The sequence below is a fragment of the Lactuca saligna genome, chromosome 2 (assembly GCF_052625555.1).
Source record: "Lactuca saligna cultivar CGN05327 chromosome 2, ASM5262555v1, whole genome shotgun sequence".
In the NCBI taxonomy this organism is placed as follows: domain Eukaryota; kingdom Viridiplantae; phylum Streptophyta; class Magnoliopsida; order Asterales; family Asteraceae; genus Lactuca; species Lactuca saligna.
Genome location: NC_136418.1, coordinates 56,226,759 through 56,246,532, shown reverse-complemented (window position 1 = coordinate 56,246,532; position 19,774 = coordinate 56,226,759). Strand labels below are relative to the sequence as shown.

The 19,774-nt window shown below is 36.1% G+C and overlaps 1 protein-coding gene across 1 annotated transcript in view; it reads right to left on the bottom strand.

The window, feature by feature from the left end:
• Window positions 1-934: 934 nt before the first annotated feature.
• The window catches only part of LOC145030990 (uncharacterized), a 35,432-nt gene continuing 16,592 nt past the window's right edge, over window positions 935-19,774 (bottom strand). The window contains exons 2-8 of the mRNA XM_078979422.1: window positions 12,794-15,519; window positions 12,108-12,647; window positions 10,902-11,531; window positions 8,192-8,893; window positions 1,617-2,387; window positions 1,440-1,513; window positions 935-1,334 (exon numbers count right to left, since the gene is read on the bottom strand). Of these exons, the coding sequence (XP_078835548.1) occupies window positions 1,499-1,513; window positions 1,617-2,387; window positions 8,192-8,893; window positions 10,902-11,531; window positions 12,108-12,647; window positions 12,794-15,490 (5,355 nt within the window). The 5' untranslated portion in view covers window positions 15,491-15,519 and the 3' untranslated portion in view covers window positions 935-1,334; window positions 1,440-1,498. The remainder of the gene's footprint in view (window positions 1,335-1,439; window positions 1,514-1,616; window positions 2,388-8,191; window positions 8,894-10,901; window positions 11,532-12,107; window positions 12,648-12,793; window positions 15,520-19,774) is intronic.

Sequence of the window (19,774 nt, the reverse complement as noted above, 5' to 3'; positions counted from 1 at the left end):
TCTTTCTCTACAAGCTTTTTCTCTGCTCTCTAGGGTTTCTCAGGGGTGTGATGGCCGCAAATGAAGGCCATAAAGGCCTTTAAATAGGGCACAGTCCCAAAGATTTAGGGTTTCTGCCACCCGCACAGACTCGTCGAGTTACCTAGCCGACTCGTCGAGTCCAGTCATTAATCTAGTCAGCGAATCGCGATCCTACTCGATGAGTCTAGGCGTCAACTCGTCGAGTCCCTCTCTTTAACTCAAAATAAAAGGTTAAAATAAAACACCTGGGAATCCAGATGTTACATGTATGGTATATGGTTTTTTGGGAACTCAATAAGCTTTGTGCTTACGGTTTTATGTTTATGGTTTTAGGTACTTCTGGTTCTAAACGGAAGGGCCGAACGTGACCGCACTACATCCCATAGAGTTTCTGCTTTGACTACTTATGATTTTTAGTCTGATTTTTACATGATGTAATCACTTTGATTGGTTTTTGAACAACTTATTTGTATGGCTTATTGTTTTAAAAATGAAAATTTTACTCTGAAATTTTGGGACGTTACACGAACACGACACGACACGGTGTCGTTTTTTTAGCTAAAACGAAAACGAACTAACTAAAAAACGACAAACATGACATGACAAAGATAACATATTATAAAAATTAGTTTATTTAATTAATATTTAATCATACATAACACGAAAAACACGATGTACAAATGCTAAATCGTGTCAAATTCGTATCGAATTTTAAACATGAACACAACACAAAATAGTGTGTGCTAAGAAAGTTTCATCTTTAGATATGTGTTCAATTGAGGGCAATTTTATGTTATAGAAATTATTTCTTGCTTTTTTTTTCTTTCTTGTCTAGTGTGTGCTAAGAAATTTCATCTACAGATTATCATTCTATGCTCCTTCAGCCCCTTAATTTATGCACTTTTGAAAATAGTGGAGTATGCACAAACCATTGAAGAAAAAGTTGTGTAGTTATTGCTAATTTGGTCTTAACTTAATCAAATACAAGAAGTGGACACATCATACATGAGATTATTTGAAACTAGAAGTTCAATAACCCAGATTGAAAGAGTAAGCAAACAACCCTGACAAAAAGTCAATTCAATGATCAGATAAGCCTCATGGTTCAATTCAACTAGTCGGAGGCACACTACAGTTTTCCCTTCCCAAGGGTTTCTGGGGAATGGTGTCAAGTTCTATCCATGTCCAAAGCAGTGAAACCTCTTAATGGGAAACTGGGTCGCTAAGGATGTTGTTGTTATCTCTCCGGGGAGGGATAGAACCTGGGTTCGTTGGATGTTATGGCATACTGCCCTATCGGATGTCACTGCCCGCTGCACCAAACCGGTGTTCAAAAAAAATTCAGTGATCAGATAATTAAGGTGGAGAAACATGTACATGATTAGGATGAAGGAAACAAGTGTACGATGTAATCTTACCTATGCTATACAGCCAACTTCAAAATACACCAAACTGCACGTCTGAATTTGATGTTTCTCTAAAACTGCCATCCCTGTAGGAGATTTGAACAAGTTGTAAATCGGAAAGTAATGTAAACTTTTTGTTGGAGAAAACATTAATATGTTAATAACAACCGAACAGGAGACACCACATACCTCTTGTTGTTTGGTCTTTATAAAGGAGGTTGGATCTTCCGTAACATCACACAATCCGAAAGTTGTACTTATTAACTTCAGCTCCGGAGTAGTTGCTTGCCCATTTGTGAAAACTATTATTTGTGGACAATCTTTGATTTCCAAAGTATCTAATGATGGCCATTCAAAAGCCGACTTGCCCAGGCAAAATCCCTTGAGATTTGGAAGGTTGTTAAGTGTTATGGATTTTAGACAAGGGAACACAACTTCAGTCGGTGTAGTTTCGGAATCTTCAACTTGCTTGACAATCACATCCATACTCTCGCAGTCACTTATTTGTAGCTCTTGGAGATGCAATAGACTACCAACCATGCAACAAGTGAAAACGTGTCCAAGAAGTGAACAGTCATTAACAGACACCTTTGTAAGGTTTGGAAAGTTCAACACTATCCACCGATTGCTCTTCCACATATGCTTCATATTACTTATTCCAACCAAAATCACCTCTTTTAGCTTTGGAAATACCACAACAGATTGTGTTTCACTATCCACATCATCATTTGTTCCTTGTGCTACTTCAAATACCTCCTCTATTACAGAGTAATAAGCATTGGCAATAAAAAACTTTTCAAGATTCTTCAAATTAAGCAACTCGTTGCATGGAAAAATTATGCGGCTTTTCAACAATTTGTCACCATACTCATGTGCTTCTACTTCAACTAAATTTGAAAAAGACCAAGGCAACTGATGTAGCTTTATCATATCTGGAGTAGAGGACATAGGGAGTTGATTCTGCTAAGAAAAAACAAACATAAATCATCACAAACACGACAATTATAAAAGAGAAATACATTTAGTATACAAACATATTAAAGGGTTGCAAGTTCTATTATTCTTCAATGAGCCAACATGTATTTCTAATCAACAATTTAGATTTTATCTATAACTGTCGAATCTTTATATAAAATTTAAAAAAAAATCCTTTTTGTGTATGTGTGTGTGTGTGTGCGGGGGGGGGGGGGGGGGGGGGGGGGGTCAAAACGAAATAAAATGTAAAAGATAAGTGTTTTGGAATCTCCAAAAAGGTAATTTTCCATGTACTTGTTTAGTTCTAGTTGTGTTCATCTACTGAATATTTACTTCCGATTTTTGTAGTAAAAAAGATAATTATGTTATTGTATTTTTCATCTTTGGACATGGAAAAAAAACACCCACAATGCGGGAGTCAATTGGGCCTTTGTCTTTAGTTCATCTAACTTGATTTAAATATTAAGAGGTTAACTTCTGAATTAGTAAATATAACATCTTTCATAACATAAGAGACAACTTAATATCTTAGGAATGAAATATTAATTTATAATAAAAAATAAAATTGCATATTTTTACAACTTTTTATGGATATAAAAGGGAAGTGGTTATGTATCTTCATCAGGGTTTTTTGTTTCAGAATACACAGATGAGCCACCAAAATTTGTAAGCAAATAATATGTTGAATATCATATAACAACATGCCGACATGATTAAATGATGAAGTTATTGAGAGTTAATTCAGAGGTTGTTGCTCACGTGTTTTATTTTAATGTGGAATAAATCAAACTAGTGTTTGAAAGTCCTGGTCTTTAGCTTAGTGGAGTTAGTTCCTATTTTTATGTAAGTTTTTATTTTAAATAGACCTGCTATGTACGTGACTGATATGTCACTTTTCTCTGTTATGAAGTTCAATAAGAAAAGCCTCAAAAAGATTTGGTATGCTCTGTCCCCTGTTTAGTTTACCAAAAACTGTATAGTTTTTTTCCAATTTTGCCCTTCTAACTTTTTTCCCCTGTAAAGTTGCTTTCCTGTCCTTGTTTCTATTTTGGTGTAAAGTTTCTATTGGTGCTGCTAAAGTCCAACACTTGGTATCAGAGCAAAGACCTGGTGTATGCCAAAGTACCAACCACGCACAGAAATGACAGGAAACAATGGAAATGGTGAGAAGGAAGGCATGGTTACTCGCCACTATCCGATGCTGTCAAGACGTAACTATTCTGCTTGGGCCATCAAGATGAGGGTCTTCATGCAAGCCCAGGGAGTGTGGGATGCAATGGAACCCAGGACATCAAACACTGTGGTAGAAGTGAAGAAGGATAAGATGGCACTTGCAGCCATCTATCAAGGAATACCAGAAGACCTTTTACTATCCTTGGTTGAGAAGAAAACAGCCAAAGAAGCCTGGGAAGCATTAAAAACAATGTTCGTGGGAGCAGATAGAGTCAAGACTGTAAGAATTCAGACGTTGAAGACTGAATTTGAGGCATTGAGTATGAAGGAATCGGAAGGTGTTGATGAGTTTGCTGTGAAAGTGATCAACAAAGTGAGAACTTTGCGCACTTTAGGGGATACCATAGAAGAGTCCTATGTGGTGAAGAAACTACTAAGGGCTATGTCATCTAAGTTCCTTCAGATTGCCTCTACATTGGAGCAATGTGGAGACTTAGAAACAATGTCAGTTGAGGAAGTGATTGGAAGACTCAAAGTCCATGAAGAGAGGATGAAAGGTCACGGAGAGAGTGATGAAAAGAAACTTCTCTTGACTCATAAAGAATGGTCAGAGAGGAACAAGAAGAAAACAGATGGAGAATCCAAGCAAAAGTCAAATAGGGGCAATTTTGGAAACTTGCGTGGTCGAGGCAGGGGTAGAGGAAGATCAGGTGGTCGTGGAGGTCGTGGTAGAGGGGGGTTCATATCATCAAAAGGAAGGGAATCACCAAGAATCTAGTAGTCAAGACAAGAGTGGGATCCAATGCTACAACTGCCAAGAGTTTGGACACTATGCAGTTGAGTGTAAGAATCCCAGAAGAGAAAGAAATCAAGAAAACAATTTGATACAAGACCATCATGACAATGAACCTGCTTTGCTTCTATCAACTTTCGAACATGGTGAAGTATTTCTCAATGAAGAAAATGTGACCCCACAGTTAAGGACACAAGGTGACATCTTCAGTCAGTCAGGTATGTGGTATCTTGACACAGGGGCTAGTAACCACATGGCTGGAGATAAGGGCAAGTTTAGAAATCTGAATGAGTCAATTCAAGGATATGTGAAGTTTGGGAATGAAGCAAAAGTCCGTAGAGAAGGAAAGGGCTCAATTGTCTTTCAATGCAAGGATGGGAGTCAACGCAAGCTTGATGAGGTATACTATATCCCAGACTTATGCAGTAATATAATAAGTCTGGGACAACTAGCAGAGGGAGGAGATGAAATAAGAATTAAAGATCCATTTTTGTGGGTCCGCGATGTCACTGGGAAATTACTGATGAAGGTTAGAAGGTCCTCAAATAGACTCTATAAAATAGAGTTGGAAGAAGTCAAAGGAATATGCTTGATATCAAAATCTAATGACCCATCGTGGTTATGGCACATGAGAATGGGTCATGTTAACTTCAACTCAATGAAGTATATGCAGGAGAAGAAATTAATAAAAGGAATGCCTAAGATGTCCATTCCATCACAGCCATACGAAGGGTGCTTAGTGGGAAAGCAAGTAAGAAAACCATTTCCTTCACACTCTAATTATACAGCAAAGAAAAGGATGGAGCTAGTTCATGGTGATCTTTGTGGCCCTGTTTCACCTCCTACACCCTCAGGGAACCGTTACTTCATGCTAATTGTTGATGACTTTAGCAGAGTAATGTGGGTTTATTTGCTAAATTCAAAAGATGGGGCATTTGAGGTCTTTAATAACTTCAGAAGGAGAGTAGAAGTAGAGACTGGGGAGAAGTTGAAGATGTTTAGAACAGACCGTGGGGGTGAGTTCTTGTCAAATGAATTCACCCAATACTGCAATGAAACGGGTTTGGAAAGACATTATACAACACCATTCTCCCCACAGCAAAATGGTGTGGTGGAGAGACGGAACCGAAGAGTGCTCGAAATGGTTAGATGTAATCTGAAGACCATGAAGATGTCAGATGTTCTGTGGGGGGAAGCTATAACTCACTCAGTATATGTTCTGAACAGGGCACATACGAAAGCTTTAAGTGATACAACTCCCTACCAGAGGTGGACTGGAAGAAAACCGAATGTGGAACACCTTAGGGTGTTTGGTTGTATCGCTCACATGAGAATTGCAAAGAATCATCTGAAGAAGCTAGATGAGAGGAGCATACGACTTGTTCATCTAGGAATTGAAAAGGGAACAAAGGCGTATAGGTTGCTGGACCAGATACCGGGAAGATATACGTGAGTAGAGATGTAGTATTCGATGAACAGCAAGGTTGGGTGTGGGAGAAGTGTGTGAAAATTAAAATGGTACCAGGTATGAGTTTCACTGTTGAAGGTTTTAACCTAGACGAGGCTTATGATGATGAAGTCGACTGGGAGCCGGATACCTCACAACAAGAAATTGGGTCTCCTCTAAATAATGATGAGTGGGCTGAAGACTCCCATCCCATTAATTTTGAAGTCAAATCTCAGTCAAGCCCATTTATTGATACATCAGGTACGCCAAATTCACCTGGTACACCAAATACTCCAATTTTGATAGCAACTCCCAACACCGCCTCAAGCTCCACAGGCGGTGGAGCCTCGAAGCGCTATCGACTGCTCACCGAGCTGTACAAGAACACCGACGAAATCAACCTACCCCAGAAGAATTGTTGATGATCCGCAATGATGGAGAACCAACATCATACACAGAGGCGAGTAAGAGTAGCGAGTGGGTAGCTACTATGGATTCCGAATTGGCATCAATTGAAAAAAAAAAACAACACCTGGAAGTTAGTCGATCTTCCAAAGAATCGAAAACCCATAGGTTTAAAATGGGTGTACAAGTTGAAGCGAGACCCAACTGGGAAGATCATAAAGCACAAATCAAGGATTGTGGCAAAGGGGTACGTCCAAAAACACGGAATCGACTATGACGAGGTTTTCACTCCAGTGGCCAGAATTGAAACGGTACGCCTCATTCTAGCTTTAGCAGGAACTAATGGATGGTGGGTGCACCATCTTGATGTGAAATCAGCATTCCTTAATGGCGAATTAGAACAGGAGGTATACGTCTCACAACCTGAAGGTTACCAGAAAGAAGGAGAGACGAACAAGGTGTACAAACTGACTAAGGCTCTATATGGCTTAAAGCAGGCCCCGAGGGCCTGGAATGCGTGTTTGGATCGATACCTAAAACAATTGGGTTTTGCTCGTTGTGCTCATGAATATTCGGTATACACCAAGAAACACAATGGTGACATACTGATTGTTGGGGTATATGTAGATGACCTACTTGTAACTGGTAGCTGCCACAAGCAAGTTCAAGACTTCAAATGCGATATGAATACCAAGTTTGAGATGAGTGATCTTGGTCTCTTATCATATTACTTGGGCATTGAAGTAGTTCAACAGGATGGTGTGATTACACTAAAGCAAGAAGCCTATGCTAAGAATTTACTCATCAAGACCCGGATGTTAGATTGTAACCCCACCAAGAGCCCAATGGAACACAAGCTAAAGCTTCGCAGGGATGAATAAGGAGAGTTGGTGAATCCCACAGACTACAGAAGCATCGTTGGAGGACTCAGGTATCTGACCCATACCCATCCAGACATATCGTTTGCAGTTGGAGTAGTAAGCAGCTACATGGAAAGGCCAACTACAAAACACCTTCAAGCTGTTAAGGGAATACTCAGGTATGTGAAAGGCACCCTTGACTATGGTCTGAAGTACTCAAGAGGAAGAAAAGAAGTTGTGATTGCTGGATACACTGACAGTGATCTAGGGAATGATGTGAATGATAGGAGAAGTACAGGTGGAATGGCCATTTATGTGAATGGAAATTTGATTACATGGGCCTCACAAAAACAGAGATGTGTTGCCTTATCCTCCTGTGAAGCAGAGTTTATGGCAGCCACTCTAGCAGCTTGCCAAGGAATATGGCTTAGAAGACTCCTCAGGGAAATTAACAGGGCAAACTGTGCCACCTGTAACTCTGCTAGTTGATAATCGTTCATCACTTGACCTCTTGAAGAATCCAGTCTTTCATGGAAGGAGCAAGCACATAGATATAAGATTCCATTTTATCCGTGAATGCATAGAAAATGGGGAGATAACAGTGAGTCATGTAAGTAGCAAAGAGCAGAAGGCTGACATACTCACCAAGACACTGGGAAGAATTAAACATGAAGAAATGCGGAATCTTATTGGAGTCAAGAAGTTTTAAGCCTCTGAATTAAGGGGGAAAGTATTGAGAGTTAATTCAGAGGCTGCTGCTCACGTGTTTTATTTTAATGTGGAATAAATCAAACTAGTGTTTGAAAGTCCTGGTCTTTAGCTTAGTGGAATTAGTTCCTATTTTTATGTAAGTTTTTGTTTTAAATAGACCTGCTATGTACATGACTGATATGTCACTTTTCTCTGTTATGAAGTTCAATAAGAAAAGCCTCAAAAAGCTTTGGTATGCTCTGTCCCTGTTTAGTTTACCAAAAACTGCATAGTTTTTTTTCCAGTTTTGCCCTTCTAACTTTTGTCCCCTGTAAAGTTGCTTTCCTGTCCCTGTTTCTATTTTGGTGTAAAGTTTCTATTGGTGCTGCTAAAATCCAACAGAAGTAAAGTAACAACATACCTCATGTGTAACATTGGTCAAATGGAAGTTAAGGCCACATTCAAGACTATGTTTGCCTAATGCTGTGTGTATGTAGTTAAGCTTCGGAGCGTTTGAGTGACCAGATGTGAAAATCATCATTTGTGGGCAGCCATGCATCTCAACCTTTTCCAATACTTGCCACGTGAACTCATTCATCCCCAAAAAGAAACCCTTGAGATCTGGTAAATCTGCGAGTGTAAGGGACTTCAGACGAGGGAAGACTACAAATTTAGATGTTTTTGTGTGCTCTCTGTCTTCCTTCACAATCACTTGCACTGACTTGCATTCTGCTACAGTCAATTCTTTGAGTTGCTTGAGGCTTTCAAGCGTACAACTTGTGAATATATATTCCAAAAGTTCACAGTCATAGATTTTCAATATTGTTAGGTTGGGAAATTCAAGCAACGTCCTATTTGCCGACCATGGGATGGCCATTGTAGTACAAGTATCATCACTTCCATCACCAACATTACTAATACTATCAACACCATCATTATTGACTCTTTCACTTTCAAATAGCTCCACCATTGACTTACATTTTGATATTCTCAACTCTTCAAGCTTATTCAGTTGTCCCACTACATAGGACGGAAACACTCTTGACAAGGCATAACAATCACTTATAACAATCTTTTTGGAGTATTGGCATAAGAACCAAGAAGCAACACCGACTTGAGAACACTACAACAACACAAGAAAAATTATTGGAGCTGATTGAATTAAAAAAGCTTAGCTGTTTGCTACCCACATACACACTTTAATTTAGCACAATTTTTGTTTCTAGAAATGTGGTTACAAACAAAAGTGCTCCCCACAACTAAGGTAGTTAAGTAAAAACGTGGACAATGTAAGTTGAACTACAAAAGGGTAATATACAGGAACATCACTATATTTCGGCCATTTTTTTTTTGCAGTTAAAGAACTCCATTTCCATTTTTAGCTCATTAAACCTACCCAAGTTTGAAATTTCTTTCTATATTGACCACTTTGACCTACTATAGCAGGTTAAAGTGGTAATAATTGGAAAAGTTGTCAAAGTTTAGTTCAATTAATTTAGTAACGGCAATCAACTTTGACAATTTTGTATTGTGACCACTTTAACCTGCTATAGCAGGTCATAGTGGTCTGCATAGAATATAACTCCAAACTTGGGTGGCTTTCATGAGACAACTGAAATAGAGTGCCATGATTTATGAAGAGAAAATAAAAGGCATTAGACTTTTCACAAGTTCCAGGGAGTTACACCTCAGCAGAAACTTTTATATGGTTCTGGTGGTGCCAGGCAGAATCAAGAACATGAGGCGAGTGGAAGGAGCATAGGAAGCATATATACTTCAGAAAGACAAAATCAATCTGAATAGATTCAGCATAAGGATAGAAGACAACCTACGCCGCAGATGTGGGCCCACTTTTGAAAGATTCAAATGGTTTACAAGAGAAAGTTCATAGTTATGGTGAAAAAATGGATAAAAGGTCACATGCGAGAGATAAGTCTGTCATCTTCTGCTTCTCAATCTACATAAATCTACCGGATAGTACAGAAGCTTTGTCAAATGACCAAAATACCCTCGTTATATATATATATATATATATATATATATATATATATATATATATATATATATATATATATATATATATAACTACATAGAAGAAATCAGTTGTATGCTATGCTTATATTTTTTTTGGCAAAGTGAGAACTAGATGGTGGATGAAAGAAAAGGTATACTAAATAAATCATAAAAGTGGCCGTATATAGGCTTACAGGAAATTATGACCAGCTACAAAAAAAGAAAACAGAAACAAGAAAAATAAAACTGCCAAGGTGGTAATTAACACAGCTAATCAGCATTTATTCAAATTAAAACTTGAAAATGAAGAGACTTTGAAGCACTTTGATTGGCACTTAATCAACATATATTTCACGTGCAAATCAAAGTATGACAATGGAAGTGGACGTGGTGGTCATGATAATGGTTAGCCTCATCTTTGAAACTAAAAAAAGACAACAAATATGAGATATAAACACATGCAAACATGATATAAACCATAAAATATATAAATATTTCACCTATATTTATAACTATGAATTTTACTTGTGTGTACTGAAGAAGGGCATCCTAGTTTCATTTCTTTCTATTTCAGAAATGGAAATCCTTAACGACGTTGCTATAATTGGGTGGGTTTCTTAAAGTACAATGCTTTAATATGAAAAAATGAAAGTAAGATGCTTTTATAAGTAAATCAACGAAAGTAAATTGCTATTTCTAGAATTTTAGCCTTTAACAAATGACCCAAGACCACCATATATGTACTTTGGACTTTTCTTATCAGCTCATTGTAGCCACATATAATTGGGTATATTTTTCAAAGTATGATGCTATAATTGGATATACTTTAAAAAAATATATCAACAAAAAAGACATCAAGAAAGTCATTTTTATTCCATTTTTCATACATCTCTCTCTCTCTCTCTCTCTCTCTCTCTCTCTCTCTCTCTCTATATATATATATATATATATATATATATATATATATATAAAATTATATGTAGTTATTTATTTTATCTTTCCAGCGTCAGAAGAATTACCTTACTGTATTATCTAAAGCAGCTATTGGAGAAAAAAATATTATAAATAAATAAAGAAATAACCGAATATGTAAAGGATCCACTTAAAAGAAATGATACCTTGAATTGATCATGGATGGAAGTAGTTGTGATTGTAGTACCGCCATCGATACTCTTTAGGCGTGGCAGAGAACTGAGGACGAGGTCATCAAGAAGAGGAAAGGAAATGGTGTTTGTATGAGTAGATGTACCTGCCATTTCTTCATTTTCATCAATATCTCTATATGAAATAACTTCTTCAATACCATCACACCTATATATCTGAACCTCCTTTAAGTTGGGAAGAAGTTTGCCCATGAGAGGTGAAAATAAGTACTTTATGCTACTGCATCTAGTCATGTATATGATTGTGAGGTTGTGGAATGAGGTTTGTGATTGATTTTGAGGAATTAAAAGTTTCTTCCAATTGCACTTCCACACATCACTCATCCTCTCCATATCAAATAAATATAAATACTTGAGGGAGGGAAGTAGTAATGGTGGTTGATGATTATATTTATGCAGAGTTGTTGTGAAATCTGTGTTGCCGCTGCTGCTACCAGAACGCTCAATCTCAAACACCACTTCAACATCCTTACAGCCGTTTACTTGAAGCTGATGAAGAATAGGTTTGGGATGAATTGAGGATTCAACGTCAGGAATATTACCACACCCCTCTGAAATGATCCCTGCCTTGGATATAACATTAATCTGCAGATATCGCAACAACAAATATAATTAGAAATATCCTACGAGTAAATATGTAAACTACACGCACTTACACAAATACGTAAAAATGATATTTTTCACACGAAACTACAAAATTAGTCCCTGTGTTTCTATCTAATTTTTTTGGTTTAGGTCCATTAAATTGTTTTGGAATTTTGGTCCCCATTAACTTGCTTATAAATATGTTAATAATAGTATGAAGGTTAAAACAGATCCACACTTAGCAATGCGGGAAATATAGCCTATTTTTCCAATATTAAAAGTGTAGTAGTAATATAGGTAATTTGTCCGTGTTTCAAATTCGCAGTTTTAACTTTTTTTTTATCACATGTTTAAGTGTAAAAATTTAGAAATAACTTGTCAGGACTCATTTCTTCATGCAAGTTAATAATCTTAATGCACTTTAAAGTGTGAACACATCCAAAGAATTGTGTAGAATTGATTGATTTGTTGTAGTGTGATATGCATATACGTGTATGTATGTATAAAGACACATATACATAAGTGCTCTAACATCAAAATATAAATAAAAATAGAAAACTCAATGAAATCAAATACCTCCTGGCTTTTCCGAACCAATTTTATGTTTCTCCTGGTTTCTTCACAAGGTCTCCTACCATCTATACTCACATTCATAAGTGTTCTCACATCAGAATTGGTCACGGTCGGTGTGAATACGTTTACAAACCTCTCACAGTCATATATTTCTATACATTGAACAGATTGAAAGCTACTGATCAGGATATCAGAGCTACTTTCACCTTTCATCCTCCACAACTCTCTTAGCTTCCCCATATCACATACTTTAATGCGTCTCAAGTTGCTACTGTATTCTTCAGTTTCACCAACACAACTCATGTCGATGTTAAATAACACTTCAATGCTTCCACATTCAGAAACATCAAGCTCTTCCAGACGACCCAGAAAAGACATAGGATTGGTTGGAAACAGATTCACAAGATTATCACATTTCTTCACTTCAATCTTTCTCAACATGCAGGCATTAACTTCGTGGCTACTACTAAATTGATAAGGCCATATCTCTTTCAGCTTATCCATACTAAGAATTTTCAATATCTCTAACTTAGGAATCAGCATCTGCATAATAATTAAGACATGTTGATAATCAGTAGTGCAATCAAATTGAAAATAGTTTGCTTGGGAGATCAAAATCCAATCAATAGAGACTTTCATTACTAAGACAATCTGTGAAACTGTCAGCATAAATCCTAATATAGAGGTACCTCTTTGTTAAAGAAAGGTTGAATTGCAGAGATACTACTAGACATAGAAGATGTTCCAGAAGTTTTCTCAGGATAAATGCTACTGAAATTAGGAAGGCCATCAAGTATCCACTTCACCAGTTGTGGTAGCTCAATTAGATTAGCAGTGTTGCAAAGACCTGTCAACTTTGGTAGCCTATCCAAACTTAGAAACTTTAGCTTGTGAAACTTAATTGCCCCATCTCCACCATTCTCACTGTGTGCAAGAACTTCCAAAACAGAGCACTTTGAAACTGTGAGGCGCTCAAGCTTCACCAAACCATTTACAATAGGGACTGTGAAGAGGTATTTTAAATTTTTACACTTGAAAACATTAAGGACTCTTAGATTATTAAATGCCTGTCGAGGAAGATGGATTGATTCCAGTAAAACTTCTTCAAGATCATTCATACCATCCACCTCCAAATATAGCACCTCCGTTTTCTCAAACAACTCATTCATTCTAGATTCCAATAGCTTATCTTTGTTAGTGACCAACATCAATGTGTTTTCAAATGAGTGCATATTTTTGCCAGTATTGTCTTCTAAACTACGTCCCACAGAGATCCTGAACCTTTCAAGTTTCTTAAACAGCATGTTCTTGGGCATACCATTATTATCAAAGAACTCAACTTCTAGTGCAGAAAGGTGCTCTGAAAGTTCTGCTAATTCAGCATGATTACTGTCTGTGAACCCAATTGCCTTTTTATTATCAACTCTCATATAAAGCTCTTCAAGCTTAGCCAAATTTTTTAAGACACCATCATCAATGCGAAGATTGACACAACCCGACAAATCCAGTAGCTTTAACTCCTTCAAATTTCCGATTGCGGATGGTAAATTTGTGATGCCACAATGAGCAAAACTGAGCACTTCCAGATTCAAAAGTTCACCAATAAAAGAGAAATCAAACATCAATCGGCACTGATGGAGAATGAGTGTTTGTAGCTTGGTGGAGCACTGAAGTGATCTAGGAAGCAACGGATTATGCATTTTTTCATATGCTATAACTTCAATATTTTCTATTCTTTCATAAAAGTCTTCAGGAAACTTAAGAGACTTATCTCCATGCATAAGTCTCAAAAGTGATACATTCGGGTACCACACGTCTCTATGAATCTCAGACATACCCGTGCAAGTAACAGATACTCTTTTGCAAGAATCGCTCCTTCCAGCTGTACTCAACTTTGAAATATCACCATGATTAATCATCCATGGATCGTCACCTTTAGAAAATTTACCTAACACAAAAGCAAGCACAAGATCATGCATTTTTACACACCCAAGATAATCGCTATCCATCAACAAATTTGCACTTTTGAGATTCTGCACACACGTTTTTGTCCTGTTTCTTGCATCTCCCAAAGTAGAAACTTCACTTAGTAACTTTAGACCCCATGCATATCTTGTGAGTTCTTCTATTGGAATATCAAAGTCATCAGGAAACAAGCCACACAGAAGAAAAATCGCCTTTTCATCCTCTGTTTTTATATAATTATAGCTTATCTGAATAACTTCTTGCACATTCTCATCAAGATTGTTCTTCTTCAAACGTTGAAACGTATCTCTCCATACAAACACTTCTTGAGATTTAAGGGTTGTGGCAATGAGTTTAATAGCAAGGGGCAAAAAACCGCATCTTCTCACAATGTCACTTCCGATTTGATTGAGGTCCACATCATGTCGTTTTGAAACTCCTGTGATTTGACAAAAGAAATTCTGGGCTTCGAGCTCCTCCATCACATCCACTCTAACTAGTGTCAAATCCAAATCAGCTTCTACTGCAATTTTATTGCAAATATTTTGGTTTCGTGATGTCAGCAACAACTTGAAGCCATTGGGCAAAGGACTTAATCCGATATTTTTAAGTTCAATCGTCTCCCATACATCATCTAATATCATTAAAACATTTCTTCTACCCTCTGGGAGGTTCTCAAATGTTATACGCAGACGATCTGCTCTTGCAGTTTTACTGGTTTCAGTGAGGGATTGGCCCATGTATTCTGCCACAGCTTGTTGAATAGAAAACATGTTAAGTTGTTGACCAATAACCACCTTCACAATCCAATCAAACATTTTCTTATCTTCTGCAGTCTTCTTCAGTTGTTCCATCATAGTGGTTTTCCCCACACCACCCATTCCACATATGGCTATCACTTTGCTCATGTGATCTTGTTGGAGGGACTCCAAGGCTTTCTTAAAAGACTTCTCTCTTGATTTGAAGTGATTTTGGGCATCACCATCCGAAGGTGCAGAGCTGGATGCGATTTTCAAGTTCACTTTCCCAAGAGGTCTTTGAGCATCACTCCAAGTTATCTTATTATTTATATCAATAAGACTATCCATCTCCTCCATGATCTTGAATGCATTCCTTCCTGCTTTGTACCTCATTTTCATGTTAAAACATCCATTCCCAGTACTTGCAATGCTTTGAGCTTTTTCTTTAGTCTTTTCGACATCTGCCAACCACCCTGGTACACGAGCAGGTATTTCCAGATTGCTTATGTTGCTTGTTTCCATGTTCTTTTTGACATCAAGGATCATACCATGCAGTTGCTTCATTTTGGTATTCATGTTCCTAACAAGTTTTGTGGAGAAAAAAATATATCCCAGTTGTTTCTTGACAGGAGCAATGAAAGATTCAACAATAGGACTAATGATTGCACATACAACCTCCATTTTCCAATATCCTAGCTTTTTAGTGATACCTGCAAACCATGTGCAACATATTAGAAGAGGGGGTGAAATTGTTAAAAGTTTTCTATTAGCTTACTTTTTTGTCCGTTCATATTTTCATCAATGATTTGCAGAACTATCTTTTTTAAAATATCATCTACAAGCCATAAGTAAATAGTACTCAAAGTTTTTCCAGCAAGATGTAGATACGTTGTATGAGAAGAGGAATAGCATGCATAACCATGGATTGTAAATCATCTAATACACAAGGATTTTATTGTGTATTAGATGATTTTGGTTTTGGATTCCACCAATAAAGGCATGATTTTAGTTAACATATAAAAGTGCTAGCTCAGTGAGAATGGCACAGTTTGACTTACATTTTTTAGTTCATAAGTTCTTCTGGTTATCCAAATGAGTAAAGTTAATATAAAACAAAGCAAAATTTCAAAACATGTCAAGTGGCTTAAAAGTCACCCAAAGTGTATTCAAATGCATCCAATGTTTAGAATCGCTTGATTCATGAAATTAGATTGTTAGGGAAAATACAAGAATTAGCAACATACTTTCATTTTACTTATCTATGATTTCTTCCTATTATAGCATTTTAGTTTCAGTTTTTTCTTATTAAGCCATTTCACTTTAAAAATTCTATTAAATTATAGCATTGTACTTGCATATTTTTTTCTTATTAGAACAATATAGCATTGCTATAATTGGGTCGGTTTTTCAAAGTAGAATGCTGTAATAAGAAATTGAAAACTCTACCCAATTATATTTATAGCAGCGAAAATTGCTTTGTATATAGATGACATTCCTATAATAAAGAGATTTTGAAATCATATTCAACACATGAATCGTTTATAAAGTTGGAAAATTGAAAAAAGAAAACATTTCCAATTAAGCCTAAGCCATGACACAATTCCTAACTCCCAAATCAGAAATCAGAAAATGACAAATATACCCTGAATAATGATACATCAGGTATGAATCCATACTGTAAGTTTTCTGTCTTTTGATTATGTAATTTTTTTACTGTACATGTAAGATATGTAATCAAAAGGATGTGCTTCACACCTTGATCCTTGTGCACAACATAATGACAAAGTATAAACAGAGAATTAAGAAAGAACAGGAACAGGGGAATTGACAATTACTTGGAGCCTCCTAAGTATATTGTTTGAAATAAAATGAGTTCTTAATGAATTACAAGCCTTCTTTATACTAAGACCAAAAAGAGTTTGACCCAAACACAAATACCGGAAAGAAAACTAATATTTAAAAATTGTTCAGAAAATATCCCTCGTCCTAATTTTACTGAATTAACCCAACAAGATACAAACATTCAACTTAGGGGTGTTGTTGGGGTTTTCTTTTTTGGGTTTCAGGGTTTAAAATATAACCAATGCCCGAATTACAAATAAAAATAAAATGAAATAAAATATTTGCTAATAAGTTTATACTAACTGTTACTGGTATTAAAAAATGTTACCAGAGAATTTTATTTTTTTCACCTTGAAAAGCTTTATAAGCTTTAGTATGTATGTTCCTCCCCATATATACGAAGAAATGTTTTTCTTTAATATGTCATAAAGTGGAGCACTATCAAAAGCAAGATCTGTATAAGTATCTTCAATATAGTTTAAACTTCCCAAATATGGCTGTAATTGGGATTTATCTTTGTCCCCAACAAAAACAATAACCATTTGTCTTGGTTGAGACCTACCACAAAACTTCTTGAACCAAGTGATCTGATCCCTTCATTTTTTCACTACACGAAATAAGTCATATGCAGACGACTTAAGTCATTGTGTCATCTATACCGACGATATCTCATCAGTATAGAGCTGGCTAAATTTTTTTGACCTGACATTATATAGCGACCATAAGTCGTCGGTATACCTTAAGCGGGAAAGAAAATTTTTACGCGGTTTCCTCAATACGTTTACCGACGATATGTTGTCGGTATAGCTTATGCAAAATATAGTTTTTATTTATTTATATTCCATTTTGCAGAAAAAAGAAACGACATCGATTTGTGTGGGTTATACCGACGACAAGTCGTCAGTATAGAATGATAGCGATCCGCGTGATACTCCGTGTCGACACAGTACAGACGACTTGTCGTCTGGAAATACATTTTTTATTTATTTATTTTTTTAATTTACGAAAAGGAGAAAAGGACGTCCTGTGACTTAACTCTATACCAGCGACATGTCATCGGTATAGGGTTTTAAGTCATCTGCTTCCTTCGACCCCCTCTCATTTGCAGTGCTCACCAAAACCTCTCTCTCTCTCTCTCTCTCTCTCTCTCTCTCTCTCTCTCTCTCTCTCTCTCTCTCTCTCTCTCTCTCTCTCTCTCTCTCTCTCTCTCTCTCTCTCTCTCTCTCTCTCTCTCTCTCTCTCTCTCTCTCTCTCTCTCTCTGATAGTCCGTCCAAAGGACCTCCGGCCACTCGTCTTCACCGCCGACGACACAGGTAGGTAGCTAGTTCAGTATTTCTTTTCCGATTACCCTCTTTTTCCGGTTTAATTTTGAGATTTTGGGTTTTTTTTTCCTGTTTTTGATTTGTGTCTCGGTAGGGTTGTCACCGGAGGTTTGACCACCTGCAACGACGTCTATTGCGACGTACGACCAACACATTATCCGTTCCAGGTAAGGTTTTTTGATTTTTGATTTTTTTTTAATGCTGATACGGTTGTTTTCTGGTGAACACAGCCACCATGTCAACTTCCCACATCCGATCACTACCGACTTACTACTTCCGGCAACCACACCACCCACCAACACAGAAAATGTAAGGGTTTTTTTTTTTTTTTTTTTGGTTGGATATTAATGTATGAAAATGTGGAATTTGATATATGTTGTTTGATTCCATGTTTATAATTCTTTGAAAATTCCTACTATGATGAATGATGAAATTTGTTGGGCATGATTTGTTTGATTTCGTATTTCGATTTGTACATATTTGTATGAAATTGGAATTGGATGTCTTGTATGCTTAATTGTATGAAATTTGAATATCAAAGTGGTAATGATGTCTAAAATGAAATGGAAATTGGAATTGAATGTATTATATACATATATGATTATGTGATATTTAGGTTTAATAGTTTGAATGTATATAAGATAGGGGTGTGCGTTGTGCGGTTTGGTGCGGTTTAGAGTCAAAACCGCAAACTGCACCGCATATGCGGTTTGAATATTTTAGAAACCGCAAACCCCACCACAAATGTTCAAAACCGCGTTATGCGGTGCGGTTTGATGCGGGCGGTTTATGCGGTTTGGTTGCGGTTTGTGCGGTTTGATGAGTTGTTCAACATTAAATCTATCAAAAAACCAAAAAACTGACCCGGTTAAAAAAATTGATTGCTTTTATTTTATAAAAACAAATACAATTTTCAAGTTAAATCATTTTTAATAAATTGTGATTCATGCTACTATAGTTTTGTAAGTGTCACTGTTATTGCTTTATATTGCCGTTATAATTGTTATATTCTTGTAAACGGTGGGATCTTGATCTAATAGTGATTTAATGTTACGTTATAGATATTTGATTATTGTAAGAAATATATTTAAATACATCGTTTCTAAATCGTGATTTGAAGTTATAACAAAGTAAAGAAAAAAAGTGTGTATATATATATATATATATATATATATATATATATATATATATATATATATATATATATATATATATATATATAACATGCGGTGCGGTTTGAACCACGATTTTATAAATACAAACCGCAAACCACACCGCATAGTGCGGTTTGATAAAATTACGAACCGCAAACCGCACCACAAAATTCTAAACCGCATTTTACGGTGCGGTGTGGACGGTTTGTGCGGTTTGTGCGGTTTTTTGCACACCCCTAATATAAGATCAAGTGATGTATGATTGTATTAGATGTTTATTATGTTTTTATTTTCTTGTTAATATCGTTTCAAAGTGCTTAATTTTGTTAATTATTTAATGTTGGTCATTACGACTTTAGCTTAATTAGGTTATTAATAGCAATGTACTTCTATTAATTTCAAATTAAGTTAGTTTTAAAATTAAACTAAATTAATTATAAAATCAAATCAAATTAAATTAATTATAAAATCAAATTAATATTAATATTAATTTCAAATAAAATTAATTATAAAGCCCATTTATTTAATTAAAAAAACTAATAGTAATAAAAAAGAAAATATTAAATTAATTTTAAAATCAAAATAAGATAACTTTAAAATCAAATTAAATTAATTATAAAATCAAATTAAAATAATAATAAAATCA